This window comes from Phyllostomus hastatus, unplaced genomic scaffold (assembly GCF_019186645.2).
Source record: "Phyllostomus hastatus isolate PE091 unplaced genomic scaffold, TTU_PhHast_1.1 phas_contig_209, whole genome shotgun sequence".
Classification (NCBI taxonomy): Eukaryota; Metazoa; Chordata; class Mammalia; order Chiroptera; family Phyllostomidae; genus Phyllostomus; species Phyllostomus hastatus.
Genome location: NW_025333735.1, coordinates 23,207,233 through 23,220,832, shown reverse-complemented (window position 1 = coordinate 23,220,832; position 13,600 = coordinate 23,207,233). Strand labels below are relative to the sequence as shown.

Genomic DNA, 13,600 nt, shown 5'->3' with positions numbered 1-13,600 from the left:
AACCCAAAGGCCTAAATGTAAAGAAAACAGCCACAATAGCAGTTAGCATGCCCTTTAGGCTGAAGACAAAGATTTAAGTATCATTATTCAGCTCTGTTTTAAACCAGCTCATGATTGGTTTGTATCACTAAGATAGATAAATAATCAGAACTTTTTTCAGCAATAGGTATCTCAGAGTGCTACACCAAATGAAGGAAGAGCTTTGGCTCACTGGGTTCAAATCCTGGCATCTGCCTTGTTTCCCTCCATCTCCCTATAGCAACTATCCTATTGTTCTGTTCCCTCTACAGACTAATGTCATGAAAGAGTTGACTATACCTGTTGTTCCTGCTTCTTCACTTCCCATTGATTTTGTAGACCGTTCTAACCTATCTTCCACGTGCCTCACTCTCCTGGAGCTCATATGTCCTCATACTTGACCTTTCAGTAGCATTCAACTCTCTCAGGCACAACCTTCTTAAAACACTTTCCTTGGTTCCTGTAAAACTACGCTTTCCTAGCAGTTAAATGCCTCAATTTAGAGGCATATTTTGACACTAACTTTAGGAGCTCAGAGGCTTCCCTTGATGTCAAGATGTACTGAATCTGCAAATATTGCAATAGTGTGTTACACTGTACCTCTGATTAAGTGAGGTATTGCTGCATTACAATATACACAAGAATTGGAAGATATCAATGACTCTTATAAGAATAATTTTGATCCTTTCTGCTTACATTTTCAGTATGCTTTATAGAGAAAGAAACTTAAATAGGCAAGTAGCCTATTGTAAGTATTAAATGTCTGTATTTGCTATTTTACAGTTTATCCCTCCTGGGTTGTGATCTTCTAAGTCTATGCAATATTTATTTATTGGAGGTTCTGTGTTAGAATTACTGATAATACATTCAATATGTTTAATAAAATCCTAACTGATCCCTACTAAGGCCAAGAGAAGCCTTTGATATATAAGGCAAGATGATTCTTGGTATACTTCAGAGTTTTTATTTTTGAATATTCCTTTGCAGCTAATATACCCTTTCTTTGATTTTTTCCTTTGGATAACCAAGTTAGAAATTTTATATATACTTAATTGACTTAACTAGGACACTGTTTTTATAGTATACAAGGGGAAGTACATGAGGGAATGTGATGTATTACAAAATGTGCAAGCTTTAGAACCAGAGAGACCTGGGTCTGAAATATCACTTAATAGCTGAATGATCTTGAGCAAGTTGCTTGACATAACTGGATATCTAGTTTCTGTAACATCAAGTTATAGGCAGAATGATAATACCCACCTATCTGAGGTGAAGATGTAATTATAGTAGGCCCCCTTTATCCACAGGGTATACGTCCCAAGACCCCAGTGGATACCTGAAACCACAGATAGTACCAAACCCTATATACACCGTCTTCCTATACATACATACCTGTGATAAAATTTAATTTATAAATTAGGCACAGTAAGGGATTAATAATAATAGCTAATAAAATAGAATAATTATAACAATATATTGTATTAAAAGTTATGTGAATGTTCTCTCGCTTTCTCATAATGTCTTATTGCACTGAACTCACCTTTTCACTTTATGACTTCTCTTTGGCATGTCTGAACCACCATCATCACTACTGTTGCACTTTGGGGCCATTATTAGATAAAATAAGGGTCACTTGAACATAAGCACTGAGATATTGCAACAGTCAATCTGATACCTCAGATGGCTACTGAGTGGCTAACAGGGAGGGTAGTGCATATAGTGTGGATAAACTGGACAAAAGGATGACTCACATCCCAAGTGAGATGGAGCAGGAAGACACGAAATTTCATCATGTTACTCAGAACAACACTCAAGTGAAAACTTATGAATTGTTTATTTCTGCAATTTTCCATTTAATAATTTCACACTGCAATTGACTGCAAGTGATTGAAACCGTGAAAAACAAAACTATGGATAAGGATGGGGGGACTACTGTACATGGCACATAGTAGGTACTCCAGAATTTGTAGCTTTTATTATTTTTGGTCTGGTTTTTGGAATTGATCACTATGCAGAGATTTGATGACTGTCTCTTTAGCTGACTCCTGGCTCTGCTGAGGCAACTGCATGGATGAAAGTGTCCAACAGCCTTTAGGTCTGCTTTAATAGTTGTTTGGGTAAAGCACTAGTAAAGTTAGGTCAGTGGGAATTAGATGAGGCAACAAACAAGAGAATATCTAAAGTCAAACAGGAACAACCAAACTCACAGCATTTTGTGATCCTCGCTAACCTGCTTAGATATTGGATTTTTAAAACCAAAGTGCCCAGTTTGCTTGTTTCCAGAATCTCTCCCAGGTTGTGACTGTAAATGAACATTATTGAAACTAAACCAACATTGTATTACCTCATTATGCCTGTAGGATTTGCTTCACAATTGTCCCTGTGAAGTTCTTGGTTAAAATTAGTGTATGGAAATCTCATCATTTGGGAGAGAGGGGGAGTTGAAATTAATTACCTTCCCCCCCCCACCGTATTGTCTTTTTACTTTCTTTAACATCAGGTTGCAGCAAAAAGTTACCAAAACAAACCTTGATTTGTTGTAGGAGACCCCAAGAATTATATTTGAGTTTTTTCATATTATTTGATCTGATTTTGTTATTGATGTTTCTTGAAAAAATCGGAGGGAAATAGAAAATTTGAAAAGTGTTTATGCCATTGGAAATAACTATTTATTGGCCTTTTCTCCAGAAGACTGTCTTACCATTTTTTCCTGGGTGAGCATAGGCTAGTGGAAACCTCACAACCTAAGATGGATTTGCTAAAAATAATGGGAATTTATGGAATTCTGGAGAGTAATTAGTGCACAATAGAATCCTCAGTGCACACACTCTAGCATTGACAAGAGTTTTTTATTTGAATGTTGCATTAGTTTACAATTGCTGTTCACCACAAATTTAGCTAAAATCAACATGTAAATATTATCTCACAGTTCCCATGGGTCAAGAGTCTGGGCACAACATAGTTGGTTGCTCTTTGCAGGATCTGTCTCACAAGGATGCAGTCAAAATTTTGTCCAGGCTACATTCCTTTCTGGAACTCAGGGTCCTGTTGCAAACTGTCCTGTTTGTTGGCAGAAATCAGTTCATTGTAGCTTTAAGACTAAGGTCCAGCTTTCATAAAGCAGGATATCAGCTTGGGGTCCCACTTAGTCCCTAGAGTCCCTGCAGTTCCTTGCCACATGGCCCTCTCACTGGCCCTTTTACCACATGGTAGCTTATTTCTTCAAAGCCAGAAGGAGCATCTCTCTGACTTCTAACTCCTCTTTTAAAATGGCTCACCTGGTTAGGTCAGGCCCACTCAAGACAATAACTCTTTTTACTTAACTAAAAGTAATCTGATTAGGGACCTTAATTACATCAGCAAAGGTTCCTGCACCTCCACATAACCACCTAATCATAAGAATGGCATCCATCATACTCATACTCAAGGGTTGGGGGTTATACAAAGTATGTATTGTACCCCAGGGGCCATGAACCTTGGGGCCATTCTAGAATTCTGATTACCACAAACACTAATGATGGAATCGAACAGAATCTTGCTGAATACTGTATTTGGTCTATATTTTCAAGGTTTTTTTGTTGGCCTTCTTGCTCACAATTGCTTCCAGAGATTAGAGTTGCTGAATGGCTAGGATTTCATGTATGTTTGCCTTTGTCCACTAGTGGAAGTGACTCAAGTAGCTTAGAAAAATGGCAAAGTGGAGAAAAACTCAGAATGGCTGGATGGTTGGAAAAGCAATGGCAAGCCAAAGTGCTTCTTGGAAGCCATCTTCTATTCTATTTACCACCATTAGGGATTTTATAGCAATCAACAGGAAGAAATGTCCCATTGAAACAAAACAGTATGCTAAATTTCTGCTTTTCATTCTGTAAAATTCTTTACTTTTACATATTAAAAAGAACTTTGAAGTGATATTTTGTCTGTCCCAGAAAAAGGGGTAGCATTAATTTATCTAAATCTTTTTTTAAAATGTAATATTTCTAGAAAATACATTGGAATTAAGGTTTTGATTTATTAGGAAAAAGACAACCAGTCACTAAATCTGTATGGTATTTGTGTCTAACAAATGTGATAGCTAATTGGAAGCAGAAATTTTAACAAGGAGTTTATTGTTAAAATAATGTACAGAAACCAAATTTGATTTCAAAAACAAAAGTCACGATTAATGTTCTCTCATATATTAATATAAAGTTGTTTACTAACATTTTGAAATTTCTTCTGATCAATTAAGTATACAAAGCAAATTAACCAAAGCATACATTATGCATATGGAGAAAATATTCAAGTATATAATAAGGAAGTGTATTCAATATGGGTCTTTAAAAATTGAAAACACAAAGTAATTCTGAGATTCATGACAGCCTAGGGTTCCTATTACTTGACTGACATAAATTTAGAAAATTATATATAGTTTGGCTTGTTCTTCTTGCATGCAGACACTAGTTCTCTTTAACCCTTTCCCAGAGGGTCGAATTCTGCTATTTTTGAATCCATTTACCCGCTTGATCATCCTTGATGCTTGTATTGTCTAAATGTTATGTATACATGACTTTTTATAAGGGTAAATAGTGGATTTAAGTTATGTCGATATTTTTGCCATATTTAGAATAACATGGGTTTGGTCAAGTTTTCAAAGAAATGATAACTTTTTCTTGAGTCCAACTATTTGCTTTCTTTAAGAGAGTTAGTTTAGATAATGCATTCATCACTGATTCCATAGCCTGAAAAAAATTCTGCTATCTTAAAATTTTTGACATTTTCATTTTCTATTCTATTTCTGCTTCATAACATGTAATTCAGGCATTTGACTAAGTTTAAATCAGTGGACTGGCTGGCAGCCTAAAAATTTTTTTGCACAGAAGAGGTTTAACTGAATTGGGAGATTTGTTTAAGTATTGGTAAATCTTTATTCCTTTCCTTAAATGTTTTAATTTGAAATCTCTCTAATATAATTACATGATTAGAATACTTAAATTAGTTTATTTGAAATAAGTGTTAATCCAAAACCTCAATTGGTCCTAATGATGTTAGGACCTTGGTATGGTGTGACTTTGGTTACTCATTCAAGGAGCAAAGAAGCAACAGCTAAAGTCACCTAGTGACTTTGTTTTTAATTGAAATCACAGAGATATTGATCTAAAATGGATCTGATCTACATTTGTCAAGTTAGTGGAAATCACACACCACTTCATATTGCCCTTCTGTCTAGCTATGCAAATGTGCCTACCAGCTTGTTATTTTTCCCCCTTAGGATTAAAACCCCAAGTTTTGCTATTTCCAAGTACCTATTATTAAAGCCACAGATAAAGCTGAGACCTATATAAGTAGTTTGAATATCTTTTCAGGCCACATGCTGTGTTCTAAGCCCTTTGTTAGATTCTGGAAGTGGAGGAGGGCAAAGCAAACATGGTCTCATCCTCATAGAATCTGCAATCACACTAGAAGCTTGTGTTGTAAAATCTCATTAAGGAAATCTATGATCAGCTATAATAAGGACATATTTAGACATAGGCCAGACTGTCTAAATTTCAGAACAGATCTATACCTATAACAGGCTTGGCACAGTGCATGGTAGTTAGCAACTACTCAGTAACAGTTACATGTTAATATCATTACTATTTTATTATTTATTTTTACAGTTCACCCAAATAATTCTCTGATCATAGGCAGAACCAGTTTTGTGCTGCAAACTTAAGAGAGCCCAAATTGGTCATATAATATGGAGAGTGGGAATCATTTTCTTTATTTTTATATAGAGTTTTTATTATTTTAATTGGCACCCTACCAAACTGATAGATGCCTCCGCTTGTGTATATCAGCATGGTTGCTAAGAACATTACAAATACAGTAACTATGAGGGGCTATTTTCTCATCATTTTCTTCCCAAAACATCCCCTATGCTGGAAATGCTATGAAAACCCTAGAAACTATAGTAAAAATACTATTTTAAAAAACAAGTTTTTATTGCATTTTCTTAACAGAAACATGTCCATCACAGAAAAGACAAGTAAGCCAAAGGAGGCAATGGAGATCACCTGAACCCGACATACTGGGAGAACTACTGTTAGGTTTATGCCTCTGTCCTTTCTCCACATCATACTGTAACACCCTATTCTGTAAATGCTTCCCACGTCTTTATTCTCTGTTGTTAAACAAGTATCTTTCCATGTCATTATTCTTTTACAGTATCATTTGCATTGGTTCTATCAAATGCCAATTGTTGGGCAGTTAAGGTATTTTTTATTTTTTCCCAGTTTCTGTTATGAGTAATTTACTGGATAAGCAACTGAGTTGCCATTGTTGAGAGCTTTTTAGTGTTACAATAGCTAAATTATTTAAGATAATTTAAGGTGCCTTTGGTGCAATGTAACTGAGAAGATGGAATTGATGGCAAAGAGGTCGTCTTGTGCTTCTGTAGCTTCCTTTATGAAGGGTCTCAGAGACCACGGGCAACATACAGCTTCAGGAAACACTGGCAATGTGGCACTCTGTAATTAGAGAGGGTTAATAATGCCAACACAGACTGTGATTTAGTAGAAGTTGAAATCACTATGTACAGACTTAACAGGAGACCATTTTGTCTCCTGTTTGTTCCTGTGACAAGCTCAAACAATTTAAAACAAATTTTTTATCTACTGCTAGATTTCCTTTTTTAAATCTTTAAGTTTTATCTTTTAGGTTGCACAAGCTGTTGTTCCATGAATTACAGTGTGCTTATCAATCCATCCTTCTCACCAGGAATGCCATCTCCAACAACACTGAAGAAGTCGGAGAAGTCTGGTTTCAGCAGCCCCTCCCCTTCGCAGACCTCCTCCCTGGGAACAGCATTCACACAGCATCACCGACCGGTCATTACGGGACCCAGAGGTGAGCCACTCTGCAGGCACCCTTGGTTGTGCTTAGATCATGGCCTTGGGGCCAGGGTAGCAAAATGAGAGACAATGAGGACTCCCCCAGAATGCTCCTGAAGACAGTGAGTGTTTCAATTTCGTATCACTGTGGACAGCTTTGGGATGTTAGGGACCAAAGAGATTTGGCATCCATCCCTTGATCCTTTTTTTGTTGAATTTATTGGGGTGACATTGGTGAATAGGATCCACCAAACCTCTTTCTTTGCCAGTGTGGTATTGCAGAATGGTGGGAGATCATTTGAATTGAACCAACATTAAATTCGTTCTATAAATTTCACAAGAGTGCCGTGTGTGTGTGTTTGTGTGTGTGTGTATTTAGGTGAGTAAGTATAGTTGACTCTTGAACAATGCAGAATTTGAAAAATTCACATAGAAGCCCTGGCTGGGTGGCACAGTTGCCTGGAGTGTCGTCCTGTACACCACCAAAAGGTTGCAGGTTCGATTCCCAGTTGAGGCATGTACAAGAGGCAGCCAGTTGGTGTTTCTCACATTGACATTTCTCTCTCTCTCTCCCCCTTTCTAAAATCAATAAACATATCCTCTGGTGAGGATTAAAAAATAATCTGCACATAAGCAGACTCATACAGTTCAAACCCAAGCTGTTCAGAGGTCAACTGTATCTTCAGTCAGCAGTTGGGCATGGGCATATACGGAGTGCCGACTTAAATTGTGTGCAGATTTTCAACTGTGTGGTGGGCTGGCACCCCTGACCCCCACATTGTTCAAGGGTCAACTGTAATAGCTCTTTTCATTTTCCCATCCCTGGTGATTCCCTTTACTTGAAACCTGATTTCAATGTGTGGCATTTTGCATTGAGGTTGTTTGCATCACGGTGTTGACTGTTGATGTGCAGTCTTCATTGACTCCTTTTGAAGTGGTAGATAGTTTGTCTGGTTTTCATTGCAATGTTTTCATTATTTTTGCCTTGTGTGCTTTTAAGTTTATTATTAAAATGTGTCCACAAGAAATATGATTTGTATTTCACATTAAAGACAAGCTCTAAACCTCAAGAGAATGTCAGCAAGTCACTTAACTTGATCTCATTGCAAGATGAAAATATTTATTAGTTTGTTTACGAAACCCCCAGAGTAGGAGAATGAATAATTGTAACCGTGCTTATGCTCTTCCATCAGCTTTTCGTTTAGGTAGGTCTGCGATCTACCAGCTGGTATCATAAAATATCCTAGAAAGCTGTGATCTCTCGTCTACTTTCATAAACACCTGGGAAAACTGATATTTCTTTCATTAATCTCACTGTTAGTCCCACAAATCTGAATCCCTTTTTAAATACTCTGTGTGCTTGTCAGGGAAGATGGCAGTTGGGAGGGCTATCTCAGGCACTGAGGCAGAAATCACACTGAAGCAGATAAGTGTCCTGACTGCTGTGTGGAGAGCAGTTTCTATCTCCACAATTATGAAAACTTACTTGTTCCATCTTTAAACATCTTGTGATCATTGACAGAACTTTCTCAACTTACTACCTCTCTTGTCTGTGTGTGATATAATCAGAGAGAAAATGTGTGCGTCTGTGTGTGTGTGTGTGTGTGTGTGTGTTTTCTAATTTTAAAACCTTGTGTCCGGATTGGATTATAAACTCCCAAAATGCAGAATGAGTCTCTTTAAATGGGTTAGTAGTATGATATTATCCTCATAATCAATATTCATTAGACATCTAAACTGTGGTAGAAAATAAGAGATAGGAAACCCTTTTAGTTAGAAAGAAGATTTTTGGTCTCAGGGAGATGAGGCATGCGATGTTTCTCATCTTTTTATTGTCAGGTTAACATATGCTAAATGTTAAGTGAATGTTAAAAACAGAAATTTCTGCAGGAGCTCAGAGGAGGGGACGCTGGAGGTTCATTTATTCATTAAACAAGGATTTTCTGAGTGCCTGTCACTGGAATTCAGTGGTTCCTGTCCTCATAAAGCAGACAGTCCAGCTTGCGAGAGAGAGAGAAAATAAGCAGTTAGAAGACAGTATGGAATGTGCTGTCAATTATCACTTTGTATCAAATAAAGAGACTCCAAAGCGTAGACAACTTAAAGTCAAAACGTAAAGGTTGCACCTGTGAAGGGAGGATGTTCCAAGCACAGGAAAGAACTGTGGTGAAGCAGGGTGGAAAGGGGTGGAAAGAACAAGCTCGCAACGCAGTCAGGACAGCTGGGTGTGCTGTCTCTTTGCTTGCCATTTACCTTCTGAGTTTTTAAACATACTCCCCAGTGACATGGGGACAATGCTACTACTGAATAAATTTTTCCTCCCAACTTCATATTTTCATATAGAAACTGCCATAAAAATAATATTTGTAGAGATTCCTTGAGGAGCATAAAGCAATGTGCATATATTATCATTTATTCAATAAATATTGTGTGTTATCTTTGTCTTCCCTTAAAACCATAGCTGTAGAAATGATTATAACGATTCTAGCATTTACCCATGGGTGCCATGATAGGGAGCTTCTTCATGCTACACAGTCAAGCACAGTTGCTACAGTGGTCCATACTGGGTGAACCAGAGTGGGCCTCCTTAGCCTATAGAACAAAGAGTTTTGATCTCCTGTCATATTCATGAAATCATTTTAGAGGAAAAGAGAAAGGTGCCTATAGTTTAAGAATTATGGAATACCAAAGATTCTTTGTTTTCACCAGAATTCAAGATGGTTCCCAGCATCCTCGGTTCTCCTTTCTGGAAAATCTACTCAGGTACCCATTCTTATTGCCCCCTGCCCCACTTAGTGGTCCGGTGAAGGGAATTGGAGTAGTTGAGATGAAATTCTTCGGTGGCATCTTTGTGGGTAAGAATCATGGAGTCAAGATAGGCTAACATAAGACATTCTTGGGCTGAGATATTTTTAAAAGGCTGGTATTCAGCCTTTCGTTATTTAAGAAATATTTGCTACAGGTACTCTATTCCCTTTATCCTTCTCTGAAGCAGTTGGAAAGCTAATGCTTAGAATAACATCAAATCTGGAACTAGGAGTTGATGTTTTAGGAAGATGAGGCCAGGTCTGAGGAGGGAGAGCCTGCCCATGGAAATCAGTGTGGAATAAATATCACATGTACATGAAGGAGAATTCAACCTTACAAATTTAAACCACTAGGGAATCCAGACAGACAATCAAACTTTCAACAGGCCTGGAAAAAGAGAAGGGTGTATCCCTATCAGGGTCCTGATGAAGGGGTGAAGGGAGCTCTTTTCTGCACTTTTTCCCAGAGTCACATGGTATGTTCACCTTTGCATAGCACACAGGCTGCAAGACCTCCATTGCCTTCCTTAAAATTAAGAACTTAAAATTTTTTACAATTTATCATGGAGTTGCATTGACTGGACACACACCAGGTTGTGAGCTGTAACTGTGTAACATATCTCAATGATTTTTTAACAGAGCTACAACAAAGCAAGGTCACCTCATTGAAAAAACAGTAGCCCTATTTTTCACTGTAAACCTAAACTATATTTAGAAATTTGATGGCTACCTTGTACAAAAGAAACCTCTCTTTGAAGATTGTGAAGTGAAGACAGAAAAGTAGGACCTTGAAGGGAGGCAGCATAGCCTAGTGGTTAAGCACAAAGGCTAAGGGGATCAAATGGACACTTGTCTGAATCCTGTCTCCACCACTCTTACCAACTTTGTGAACCTGCCACCTTGCCTGAATCATGGGTCACTCATCTACAAAGCAGAGATTACAGTTTTCTTCAAGAGAATTCTGTTGTCTGAGGAGTAGATGGAATTATATATTTGTAGTTGTTCACACTGTGCCTGGAAATAGAGTATGTCCTGAAGTCATATAAACAATTTAATCACTCATTTTCATTTAGGCTTTGAAAAGTCTCACACTATCCCTGCTCCTTTCGCCTATCAACATCTCAGCCATCCCAAGCCCAGCTCAAGTGCCACTTTGTGCATGAAACCTCCTCAGCTGCACCCAGCTGCCACCTTCCCACACTCCTGACACTCCCAGAGCCTTTCACGTCTGATGTTTCCTCTGCTAACGTTCCCTTGCTTTGTTAGTGAATGCATGTCTCAATACGCTCCTAGAATGAAACCTCCAAAAGAGGCTGTCTGACTTACACTTCCTGGTATCTTTATTGTGTCTCACACAGAGGGTTTTATCTGCAAACATTCATTGAATAAATACAAAGTAATAAAATGGCACATAAATGTACACACATGCCATTCATCCCTTCCCTGAAACATTGCTTCAGACAAACTGAGGGTAATAAACTGAGGGTCTAGCAGTTTATGGAGCACTTCTTTACAAGGAATGTCCAAGATGGGGAAGAACCTTGGCCTTTCATCCAAGAAAACTTTTGCAAGATCATATGAGTAAGACTTTGATATGCTGTGAAAAAGCTATGCATTTTCTTATTTTTTGCTCTTCTAATCACTTGCCTATTTTCATTGTTGTGAAGATGGGGTTGTGTGGTTTCTTAAAATGAATCTCTTCTCTGATACTGGATTTTTTTGTGTGGCTTCAATAAATCACTTAACCTTGTGGCCTCAGTTTGGCCATCTGTATCATGAAGATAATACTTTGTAAGCTATGTAGTTAAAACTAGGTTAAGGGTTTAAAGTATTTTGGAATATCCTGGGGAGTGGGGAAGATACTAAGTTTCCAAAAAGGTGTTTGTATGTCATTTTACATTATCACAGTTACTGTGCATTTTAAGCTGAAAGATTGGGTTTCAAAGACTTTCTTTTACCAATACTTAAAATTTCAAACATAATACAGTATTTAATTCATGAAAATTAATCTTATTCATGACAATTGAAAAAAATCTTTGTTCTTCCCTTTGCTTGTAAAGATTTTTAAGTTTTCCTGATGAGTTAAAGGATCTAACTCCTTTTGAGAATTATTTGGAGTAAGCATGTGTGACATTTTGGAGTTTCTTGAAAGTTTGTCTCCTTGAAACTTATGTTTCTGCCTATGTCTTCGCTCTTTTCAAAAATGAGGTAATGAATGATTCTTAATTTAGTACTGAGTACAGCAACTCTGCACTTTAGGGGTTTAGAAATGGGGAGGCACCTGCACAATGCACCTCTTGACGGAGAGGCCGAAAGCAATCGGCAAATAAGCACTTAGTGACCCTCATGTGGAACCATAGTGTTTTATCACAGAACCACAAGAGTTTCAGAACAGTGCTCTGGGAATCTTGCGGTCTAACGCAATCCCTGCATCAACTAACAATGAGTTTGGCTACAGTGTCAGAAAATCTGACTACACAGGTCATGGTGTTCTCATATGAAAACAAGTATGTGATTCAGGACTATTATGGTGGCAGTGTGATGCCATCCAGGACTGCGATTTCTTCTCTTAGCCTTCCATGCTTTCGTGTGTTGTTTGCGTCCTCATGCTGTGACCTCATGGTCGCAGTATAGCCACTGTGCTCCTGCCTCCCTCACATATTCCAAGCAGAAAGATGGGAGGGGGCCAGAGCAAAACGTGCCTGCCTACCAGCGCATTCTGCTGCCTTGTGTAGAGTCTTGCGCATGGTCAGGACCATGCCACGTGACCATCTCTAACTGCAAGGGAGGCTGAAAAATCTAGATTTTTTTTTTCTGAGAATATTGCCACTGTATAAAATTAGGTTTTATAGTTTTATAAGTAGATAAATTGAAGAGCAGTATGATAGTTAGCAGTTAGCAGATACTCCACATTACTCTTATAGATGAGAAGTCTCAGCTGGCTGGAGCCAAGAGCAGAAATAGTCTCCAGTGCAGTGCCTTTTCTACCATATCAGTAGTTTCTACCTTTTTCTACCCCCCTGGGGGAAATCAAATGCATTTATTTAAACAATTAGTTTGTATTTACATTTTTTATTAGTCAAAGACAAAACATAGTCATTTAGATCTTTTGGAAAGCATGACTTAACCACGTTAACACACTGTGTTTTTTAAATAACAGCCATAAACAAACAAATCACTTGACCTCTTTTTATTAGCCCCATGAGTCCTTGCTACTTGTAATGCAGGGCTTCTCGTAGGTGCAAGTCACTTCAGAAAACAATTTTTGAGGTCAGTTCAGGTTTTTTAAATATTGAAATTAGCTTGTAGACTCCTGTTACTGTCTGGGGTCCCATTAATGTTTTCCATAAAACATTACTGTGTGTATTAAAAGTGTCCAGCACTTACAATACTCAAAGTCTGTACTACTTGCTAAATAGAGTAAACAGAAGAGCTCGGGTTCCAGCCTCAGAGTGCTTACCGCCGGTGGATGGAAGGGCTAGAGACCAGCAGTTGTACTGTTGTGGGGGAGGGGGGTGCGCAGGGTGCTGTCAGGGACAGGGCCATGCTGATGGAGAGCTGCTGTGGCATTTGACGCTGTGCAAGTCCAAACAAGCATAAGACTTAACCCCTGTTCTAAAACAGACTGACTTCCAGTCATAAGCATACAAAATAAAGCCACGGTGAACAAGTCACACTTTTATATAACTAAACACTAAGGAATTAAGACATACAAAATGTGAGCATGAGGTTAAACCCCTACTTTTTTTATGGGATACACACTCACAGAGGAAGTTTAGAAGTAAAATTGCCCCGATTCTGAAAATATGGGTAAGATATACTAAAACAATAGCCATATAAACCAATGATTTATTGTGCAGCCTTCGAAGAATCATGCCCATTTTTGTTTAGAGAGGTAGTCAAAAGTTTACATGCTCTGTAAAC

The 13,600-nt window shown here is 38.0% G+C and overlaps 1 protein-coding gene across 6 annotated transcripts in view; it reads left to right on the top strand.

The window, feature by feature from the left end:
- Positions 1-13,600, top strand: part of NFIA (nuclear factor I A) — a 374,337-nt gene that overhangs the window by 291,101 nt on the left and 69,636 nt on the right. For 4 of the 6 annotated variants that reach the window (XM_045835430.1, XM_045835429.1, XM_045835431.1 and 1 more), the window contains exons 7-8: positions 6,757-6,885; positions 9,579-9,632. In XM_045835430.1, coding sequence (XP_045691386.1) covers positions 6,757-6,885; positions 9,579-9,632 — 183 coding nt within the window. The remainder of the gene's footprint in view (positions 1-6,756; positions 6,886-9,578; positions 9,633-13,600) is intronic. The other 2 variants (XM_045835433.1, XM_045835432.1) reach the window with 1 other exon arrangement.